General features: G+C 48.0%; 1 protein-coding gene across 1 annotated transcript; it reads left to right on the top strand.

The window, feature by feature from the left end:
* The first annotated feature begins 350 nt into the window (after positions 1 to 350).
* On the top strand, positions 351 to 2,253 carry LOC119102877 (uncharacterized). The gene is made up of 3 exons (XM_037226327.1): positions 351 to 365; positions 1,847 to 1,973; positions 2,054 to 2,253. Exons 1-3 carry the CDS (start codon positions 351 to 353, stop codon positions 2,251 to 2,253), a joined length of 342 nt encoding a protein of 113 aa, XP_037082222.1.
* Positions 2,254 to 10,472: the final 8,219 nt, after the last annotated feature.

The following is a 10,472-nucleotide window of genomic DNA, read 5'->3' as shown; positions in this document are numbered from 1 at the left end:
TAGCGTCCATCAAAATGTTCTGACCTCTCACGGTCACCCTTCAGGTTAAACGCGGGTGGAAAGGACGGGGAACTAAATATCACCCAAAAATTATCGACCGATTTTTAACTTACAGACAGCAGAATCTTCACCACACAAAGAACAAGCGTTTGTCAGAGCGTCCTGACCTCTCAAGGTCACCCTTCAAGGTCAAACGCGGGTTTAAAGGACCGGGAACTCCATATCGCCCAAAAATTACCGGCCGATTGTTAAGTTACAAACACCAAAACATTCGCCACAGAAAGAGTGGTGAATATTTTGCGTTCGTCAAAAATTCCTGACCTCTCACGATCACCCTTCAAGTTTAAACGATGGATCAAAAGACGGTGAACTCCATAATACCCAGAAATTACTAACCGATTTTTAACCTACAGACATCAAAACATTTAACTAACTTACTTATCAAAACAACACCATTACATTGATCCTTCAAGGTGAAACGCGGACTTAAAAGACGGGGAACTCCATATCGCCCAAAAATTACCGGCCGATTGTTACGTTACAAACATCAGAATATTCACCACAGAAAGAGCTAGCGTTCGTCAAAAAATCCTGACCTCTCACGGTCACCCTTCAAGGTTAAACGCCGGCGCACAAGACGGGGTTCTCCTTATTACCCAAAAATTACCGACCGATTTTTAACTTACAAACATCAAAACATTGAACTAACTTACTTAACAAAACAACATCATTACACTGATCCTTTAAGGTCAAATGCGGGCTTTAAGGACGGGGAACTTCATATCACCCAAAAATTACCGGCCGATTTTTAACTTACAAACAACGGCATATTCAGCACAGAGAGAACTAGCGTCCGCCAAAAAGTCCTGACCTCTCAAGATCAACGTTCAAGGTCAAACGCGGGCTTAGAGGACGGCGAACTCCATACCACCCAAAAATTACCGGCCGATTGTTACGTTACCACCATCGGAATCTTCACCACAAAAAGAGCTAGCGTCCGTCAAAAAATCCTGACCTCTCACCGTCACCGTTCAAGGTCAAACACCGGCTCAAAAGACGGGGAACTCTATATCACCCAAAACTTACCGACTGATTTAAACTTACAAACATCAAGATATTCACCACAGAAAGCACTAGCGTCCGTCAAAAAGTCAGACCTCCCAAGGTCACCCTTCAAGGTCCGCGACAATTGCAGTTGTCGCGGACTAGAGATACACTCTAGGGTTACCACCAAAAAGAAAGAGTTGTAGTGCAGCGACAAAATTTTAACAGTGTACTCCAGGAAAGAATATAATAAAAAATGTCCTCGTGATATCTTCACGGTGGCTTAGTGACACTAGCCTGTGCAACCGTAACACCTAACTGGTTCTGAGATTTCACCAGAGCACGTTTTTTCATTACGCCCCAAAGGTGGGACACTCCTTTTAATTGGCCGAGGCATTATGTATACGTCAAAACATCAGACGAGAACGATGGTTCGGACCCTTGTTCCATTTGTAATCGTAATGCCTTGCCTCAGTCCTTCCGCAAAGTTTCAGTACGATTGTGTGATGACAAGATTACGCCGAGATATGGCGGCTTCTGACCTTGTTGTAATTCTCGAAATTTTCTCGGGATTCCAATCAAACGTTGAAAGGATCGAAAGCGAGTACTAGAAAGTTGAGACCTGTTAGAGCAGCTGATGGCTTCGCCGATATCCAGTGCGATTCCCCGACGCCGACCTTGTGTCTTCTGTTGGATGAGATGTGATTAGCGAGGTCGTCAGCTGTGCACAGGTGGACAGATCTCTTGGTGGACCACTGGAGGAGTGTGATCTGAATCGGGTGAACGTTCGCCGCTGTTGTAGGGTGGCAAGGCTTACCTAGAAACTTGCGCCACCGGCTTGGTGTACAACCCCAACATCCAGAACCGTGACCTGCCCAGCAGCCACGACTGTGGTAAGAGGGCCGTCAAGGTTCGAACCGGGAGGTCAGGTGGGTAAGGCCGGTGGGCGGCCGATGGGCCAGTGACCCGGGCGTGGTGGGCACTCACTGCGGCTGCCCTTCTGTTCCAGGTGGTCCCGAGCCGACGGCCGATGCGTCGGGCTGTCCCAGCGGAGTCGCGTTCATCCCCGACCCGAAGGATTGCAATGGGTACATTTACTGTCTCAATGGAATCCCGAAAAATCAGTTCTGTAACGAAGGTCTCCACTACAACGCCAAGGCAAAGGCGTGCCAGGCGCCCGAAGATGCTGGCTGCCAGTACCCAGCCTAGTGCATCTCCTCTACCGCACCACGTGCTATTGCTAATGCATCTCCTTAGCTGCACCCAGTTGGCATATATAACAAGTGCACACATTTGGCAATAAATTTGCACGTCATAACTTCTGTGATCATGTAATCCCAAGAGAGATGTATTGCACAGTGACACCCTTGGATCCCGAAGTGGCGCGTGTGCTCCGAATGTGTGCATGACCTGCAGAACGGACGCAGCTTTTTTAGCACAAAACGCTACAAAATTGGACATCTTTGGGCTTACAGGCGTTCAAGAACAGTCGCGAGCGAAAGTAAAGGGCCCATGAGCAGATAAAAATGATTCCTTGAGAAGTACGAGAGTGCTGATTCGTTTTTTGTTCGCCTTCTTGTTTTGCTCAGAGACCCGCGCGCTGCTGGCAGGGCAGTAGCGCAGGTAGAAAGAGGAATAAAACTCCGTCCGCTTAGTCCCCAGGGTCCGAACGGCCCCTCGGGACGAGCGAGTCAGGGCGTTTTGATGCCCCGAAGGGCTGGCTGGACATCGCATTAAAGGGCTTGGCTCGCAGTGCCGGACCCTCAAATGCCAGTCAGAGAGCACTTTGCACCTATGAGGGACCCCCTGAGTCAATAAGGATCGGTACTGAACAGTCGGCTCCGTGTCGTTTGGACCTGGGGACCTATTTACCGAACAGAAAGATGACTGGGCAGGTAGTTTACATTGATTAGGGCCACTGAGTCAATAATAGCCTCAGGCTGGCCAAGACGCACCACCACCAGCATGAAGAAGAGACCACCAACACGAAGCAGTCGACTCCGTGTCGATCTGAGCCCTTATGACCCAGTATCCAAGCAGGGATGAGCCTGGGGCCAATGATTTAGATTGGTCAGAGCCCCTGGGGCGATGAGGAGCCCCTGGGTTGCTCAGAGGCCTCCAAAGTAATATGAAGCTGCACGTCCGCAATAGGTCCCAATTCGGCCAAGGGAATAATGTACTGACCAAGGACAGGGACGGAATACCAAATATCAGATAACCTCTTGGCGTCATTTGGGGACCTGTAACAATGAATGGAGATATAGAAACTTAGTGAGAGTCCACGAGACAATGAAAGGGGCCTGTGGCAGACAGGGCCCTCAGTACCCCACTGCCCCCCTCCCCCCCCCCATTTAAGCCAATGGCCCGTTAGGAGCCCTGGAGCGTCTCTGCCAGTTTTGACGGTGGCGCGCCAAATATGGTATTACGGTGGCAGACTGTCTAGCACGCCAAACAAATGGGAGAATGTAGTATATTAACGCCGATGGTAGTTCTAGCGAAGTGTCAGCCGTCATTTCTGGCACTAACTGCTTTCAATGATATGCTGCTACTCATTAACATCACTATAATCCTCATTTAACTAGTGTTGACAAGGGAGATGGCAGCCTTTTAATTTCACCGAACGAATGTAATGTAAAAATGTAATCAACGAATGATTGGTGTCTCACGTATGTCAGCACGATATCTGGTATTAATAGACTTCAGCCGGCCCTCAACCTATAGTATACGTTCAGTGCATGTTCAGTGCTACATAATGCAAGAACTTTGGCAGTGGTACAAGTTACGACGCAGATAAGACGGTATATCGAATCTTAAGAATAGCGCCACAACTGCATATGTGGACGTAAGTTGACAATACAACATCACGTACAGTTATGCAAGAAGACCTCGAGAAAGGACAAAAACATAAGCACATAACGATATTCTGTTTCACAAATATGTTCTAGCAAATGCCGCCATCTGTCGGCAAGTTGAAGTACTTCAAATGAGTCAGCCTACTTGCTCAAGTGCTAGTACTAACATGGCTATTTGGGCAGCGACTCTGACGTTGTAAACACATTTTACGATGTATTTGAACACTGAGGTATTGAGGAATATACATACTGCCAGTTCGAGGTATGCTGAGTGTCCTGTCTATGGATGTGTGTGTATGTGTGTGTGGTGTGTGTGTGTGTGTGTGTGTGTGTTGTGTGTGTGTGTGTGTGTGTGCGTGTGTGTGTGTGTGTGTGTGTGTGTGTGTGTGTGTGTGTGTGTGTGTGTGTGTGTGTGTGTGTGTGTGTGTGTGTGTGTGTGTGTGTGTGTGTGTGTGTGTGTGTGTGTGTGCGTGTGTGTGTGTGTGTTTGTGTGTGTAATAAAACGGGTAAAATTGTCGCGTCTTTGAATGCCGTACTAACTCAAACTGGCAGCATAGTTTTCGGAGATCGTCGTAACAGTGCAACGAAGGCAAATTGAAGCACCTACCTGAGACGAAACACCCGACTATCGGCCACCGTTCCCGGCAAGAGCAAATTCGCGCCAGCAGACTCTTGGCTTCCTGGGGACACCATATCTACACAATACATACAGCCATCTGCGGTGCTGTAGCCGTGCTCAGCAGTTCTAGCCGTTTTGGCTGGTCGGCCAAGCGCCATGAGCCCTTTGCTCCTCAGAGTTGTAGAGCGTCGGCGAGCCGGTGCTGGACGCTGATGCGGTCGGCGCTTCTTCTACGGCACAGAACAATGTCGTGCGACAGACTCTTGGCTTCCGGTGGGTGGCGAATTCCGGCAGTCCAAGAATAAGTCGACGCCTCTCGACCACACATCCTAGTCGAGGTCAGTCCCAATGCGATGCACCAAGCGCCGAGCGAAGTCATCCAACTGCCGCTGCGCCCTGGTGGCCGCCTCCATCTGTTCTGCTGATGCAAACGGTTCTGTTCCACCCGGCACGGCAGCGTTGCAGGACGCTAGAGGGGCCGACAGCATCTGTGCACCACTACGCCTTGGTCACAAGCCGTCGCGGTCGTCCGCGAGCGGGCCCAACCACACGCGCGGTGCCGCGTGACAGAACTTGCATTAGCCAACCGGCCTCACCCATCATCGCTGACCTCTGTGCCTCGGGCCATCATGTGGCCAGGGGTCAGAGGTGACGGACACAGATAGCCGAAAAAGAGGGCCTGACAGAAGAAGTCAACAACATTCGGCGGGCCTGTGGACCTGATGGACCAGCGTAAGCCGATGATTTGTCAGCGAGGGGCGTGAACCAGCATCTGGCCGGCCAGTCTTGGCTACCTGTGAAAATAGGAGCTATCTTCCAAAAAACCGTGCGCTTCCCCCCAATCCTGCCAAGCCAAGTGCACCAGGCAGGCAGCGGAGAATCCAGGATTTTATCAAGGTGCAAGGAGGGGGGATGGACACCCTACATTAGGGCCCACTCCCTGGAGTCTGGGGCCCCCTCCAAAAAAATCCTCCTCGCATTTTGGCCATTAAAGGAAGTGTTCCACATTAATATGAAGTTTTGAACTGAAATACCAATCTTTAACATCATACGGTGCAGTGCACCCCCCTGCCCTTCCGAAGACCCGCCTCTGAGCTGCAGGCCCACGAAAATGTGTATATTATTTCGTGCAAACTATTCCATGGTCAGGCGTGAATGACGCCACGCAATCGTCATTCAAAAAGTGACGTCCCATTGGTTATCAGGCATACAAGGCCAAGAAGAATCATATTGTCCAGTCGTTTATGTCTGGCATTTGTGAATTATAAGAGCTAAGCCGAATGTGAGGAATTACTCTCAAAACTTAGATCCCAAGCACATATGCTTAACATCAGGTATGCAACTCTTTACCGAACAGTTCTGTCACTGATATGACATTTCATGTTCAGATGGTGCCAGACAAATTTGTGGTGCTGCAATGTTGGGAATCATGCCCAGAATACACAGTTGTTTAGCCATTGAGGTTTGGCCTCAAGCAGTACAATCAATGCAGTGCATGCAGTGGTTGGTCTTGATCCCAAAAATTCATTCGGTCACAAAGTCTGGTCTCTTGACCATATCAGTAGAAATATGAAAGGGGATACTCTTTAATGCTGCTGAAGATGTTGAGGTAAGCATCAGATGACATGTGAAAAGCTTACTTGTAGTTGTTGGTAAGCTTTCAACGTTCAAAAACGACCCTAAGTGTCAAATTTCACTTTGTAAAAATGCGCCCAATTACGTCATTGTTTGATGGCGTCATGGAATGGTTTTGTGACGACAGCAACACCTGGCGGCATCTGGTAGTCAAACCTAAAAAATGTCTTGAGACGCACGAAAACTGACGCCAACCAGCGATTCTCGTCGCGGGCGCTAGGTTGGGTGGCTGATTACTGAATGGCTTGTTTGTGGATTTGTTGCCTTGGTACTGATTATAACAGAAGCTTTGATGGGCTGTTTGACATACGCAACGTAGCGATCACCAGCTTTTAGGGCAGATTATTGATATCAAAAGCACGATATGCCGTGAAGAATGTCATATAGCGTCATGAATCTATTACCGACACCCGGCAAGGACTGTTGAGGATGTCAAGACTGTATTGTCGACTTATTCTTGCCTGCAAGGCTGTAGTCCTGACATTGGCATGTGATGTGCACAGCAGTTACTATCTTTATGATTAGTAACTGGAAATGCAGTTGCATGCAAAAATTAACCAATCTTTAGCATTGCTATGAATTGATTGTCAAAGCATTGATATTTCTATGGTAAAGATGGTGAGGCATCCAAGAATGTTTTTCTTGCTCAGGATTATGCAATTGTTAGTGGATTCTGATATAACGATTATGGTGCGACAGGGTTCTCGCTGTTGATAGTCCTTTGGCGTTGTTAAATCAGTCGTTACCAATCTTTCATAAAGTACAGGCCGTTATCTGATGGGCTTGATACAGAGCAGTCAACCAATGTGGTGCGTTGCGTAATGGGACAGGTCAACAGTGTCATCGTGGCACTATCTCAGTGCTATACTGTGGCATGGCATATTGAACAGTAGTACAGTTTTTGCAATACGACCCCTGCTGCTTTCACAATAAATTTAATCATGAAAAGGTGGGTCAAGCATGCATTCTTGTATTTACCCTGCATTTGACATGTGACTGACCAAAAACACATGCTACAATATACAAATCACTTTCAGCAAACCACACAATCGGTAAGTGGCACCACTTGCTCACCCTGTTTTGGAAACCCACAAAAGATATGTGACAAAGATGCAAACACTTCTTCTGCTTCCATAGCCATGCAACATGCTGCAGCCATCAGGCTGCTTCACTCAAAAATATTTTCTCACAAGTAATAACGCCTGTATCAGAAGAAAATATTACAACGAAACTGCAAACCTGCTGACCTTGCTCTAGGCTGAGACATGACAACTGCATGCAGTCATGGTTAGATGGGCGAAATGTAAGGAAGTTATGAAGCCTGCCAGTGCACACAAGGCTCATGATAAAAATATAGTTGAAGGGAATTTTCCACCTTTACATGGGGGTTTAGAACTAAACTAGCCATCTTGAGGACTTTTGATGTAGCTCACGACCACGCGCTTTTCAAGACCCAAAACACTCTGGTTCCTGATTTATACGCCCGCAAATGTGCGAAATGGTTTATTGGGAGCCTACTTCAGAGTCACCTTGGCATTGATGTCGTCATAGAAACGTCATAAGATTCCCGTTACATTACAGACTGCCTTCTGCTTATGATCAAACGAGCATGACCGCTGACACGTTAGCAAGAGCGATGATGTGGCACGTGTGATGCAATCTGCGGAAGGTGATTGGCTGCTAGTAAGATTTCGTTGCTGAATGCGTGTCGCGAACTTCAGCGTGTGCACTTTCGGGCTGTGCGGCATTCGTCGCCAACGGAGCATTTTTCTTTGTTTCTAAATCATAGGTCGATGTTATGAAAAGAGAACACCACTGTCTGCCAAAAAGTACAACAGCGAAAAAACGGCACTCTCCCGAAAGTCGCAACAGAAAGACGCGCCGGCAGGTCCGCCTTCCTTCTCCTGGTGGTGGTTGTTTCCACTGGCGTATTCCTTACAGACAGCGTGGTTGGCGCCTTGCGTACCGGATCAAAGAACCTTGCACGGGTTTATGGGCTAGCAAGACATAAAATTAGGGAAATACCACAGCAATTTCAGATATACATTTCACTAAATATTTGACAACTATTGTAGGACAAATTCAAATCTTGAACGAAGAAGTTGTGTCCAACAAATACAACCTTTTGAGTTCCCCGCCATGAACCCCCGTTAGAATTTTGTTTTGAATGGAGCTCGCGGTCACGGAGCTCACGGCCGGGAACGGTGGCCGATAGTCGGGTGTTTCGTCTCCGGTAGGTGCTTCAATTTGCCTTCGTTGCACTGTTACGACGATCTCCGAAAACTATGCTGCCAGTTTGAGTTAGTATGGCATTCAAAGACGCGACAATTTTACCCATTTTATTACACACACAAACACATACACACACACACACACACACACACACACACACACACACACACACACACACACACACACACACACACACACACACACACACACACACACACACACATCCATAGACAGGACACTCGGCATACCTCGAACTGGCAGTATGCATATTCCTCAGTACCTCAGTGTTCAATTACGTCGTAGAATGTGTTTATAACGTCAGAGTCGCTGCCCAAATAGCCATGTTAGTACTGGCACTTGAGCAAGTAGGCTGACTCATTTGAAGTACTTCAACTTGCCGACAGATGGCGGCATTTGCTAGAACATATTTGTGAAACAGAATATCGTTATGTGCTTATGTTTTTGTCCTTTCTCGAGGTCTTCTTGCATAACTGTACGTGATGTTGTATTGTCAACTTACGTCCACATATGCAGTTGTGGCGCTATTCTTAAGATTCGATATACCGTCTTATCTGCGTCGTAACTTGTACCACTGCCAAAGTTCTTGCATTATGTAGCACTGAACATGCACTGAACGTATACTATAGGTTGAGGGCCGGCTGAAGTCTATTAATACCAGATATCGTGCTGACATACGTGAGACACCAATCATTCGTTGATTACATTTTTACATTACATTCGTTCGGTGAAATTAAAAGGCTGCCATCTCCCTTGTCAACACTAGTTAAATGAGGATTATAGTGATGTTAATGAGTAGCAGCATATCATTGAAAGCAGTTAGTGCCAGAAATGACGGCTGACACTTCGTTAGAACTACCATCGGCGTTAATATACTACATTCTCCCATTTGTTTGGCGTGCTAGACAGTCTGCCACCGTAATACCATAATTGGCGCGCCACCGTCAAAACTGGCAGAGAGGCTCCAGGGCTCCTAACGGGCCATTGGCTTAAATGGGGGGGGGGGGGGGGGGGGGCAGTGGGGTACTGAGGGCCCTGTCTGCCACAGGCCCCTTTCATTGTCTCGTGGACTCTCACTAAGTTTCTATATCTCCATTCACTGTTACAGGTCCCCAAATGACGCCAAGAGGTTATCTGATATTTGGGATTCCGTCCCTGTCCTTGGTCAGTACATTATTCCCTTGGCCGAATTGGGACCTATTGCGGACATGCAGCTTCATATTACTTTGGAGGCCTCTGAGCAACCCAGGGGCTCCTCATCGCCTCAGGGGCTCTGACCAATCTAAATCATTGGCCCCAGGCTCATCCCTGCTTGCATGCTGGGTCATAAGGGCTCAAATCGACACGGAGTCGACTGCTTCGTGTTGGTGGTCTCTTCTTCATGCTGGTGGTGGTGTGTCTTGGCCAGCCTGAGGCTATTATTGACTCAGTGGCCCTAATCAATGTAAACTACCTGCCCAGTCATCTTTCTGTTCGGTAAATAGGTCCCCAGGTCCAAACGACACGGAGCCGACTGTTCAGTACCGATCCTTATTGACTCAGGGGGTCCCTCATAGGTGCAAAGTGCTCTCTGACTGGCATTTGAGGGTCCGGCACTGCGAGCCAAGCCCTTTAATGCGATGTCCAGCCAGCCCTTCGGGGCATCAAAACGCCCTGACTTGCTCGTCCCGAGGGGCCGTTCGGACCCTGGGGACTAAGCGGACGGAGATGTGTTCCTCTTTCTACCTGCGCTACTGCCCTGCCAGCAGCGCGCGGGTCTCTGGGCAAAACAAGAAGGCGAACAAAAAACGAATCAGCACTTTCGTACTTCTTAAGGAATCATTTTTATCTGCTCATGGGCCCTTTACTTTCGCTCGCGACTGTTCTTGAACGCCTGTAAGCCCAAAGATGTCCAATTTTGTAGCGTTTTGTGCTAAAAAAAGCTGCGTCCGTTCTGCAGGTCATGCACACATTCGGAGCACACGCGCCCCTTCGGGATCAAAGGGTGTTACTGTGCAATGAATCTCCCTTGGGATTACATGATCACAGAAGTTATGACGTGCAAATTTATTGCCAAATGTGTGCACTTGTTA

The sequence above is a fragment of the Pollicipes pollicipes genome, unplaced genomic scaffold, assembly GCF_011947565.3.
Source record: "Pollicipes pollicipes isolate AB1234 unplaced genomic scaffold, Ppol_2.1 Scaffold_5724;HRSCAF=6776_pilon_pilon_pilon, whole genome shotgun sequence".
Taxonomy (NCBI): domain Eukaryota; kingdom Metazoa; phylum Arthropoda; class Thecostraca; order Pollicipedomorpha; family Pollicipedidae; genus Pollicipes; species Pollicipes pollicipes.
Note: the sequence above shows the minus strand (reverse complement) of the source record. Positions and strands in the feature narration are given on the sequence as shown.

Excerpts from the sequence above, each read along its gene's own strand:
- LOC119102877 (XM_037226327.1), top strand. Across the intron at positions 1,974-2,053 it reads GGTTCGAACCGGGAGGTCAG|GTGGTCCCGAGCCGACGGCC; the intron begins GTGGGTAAGGCC and ends CTTCTGTTCCAG.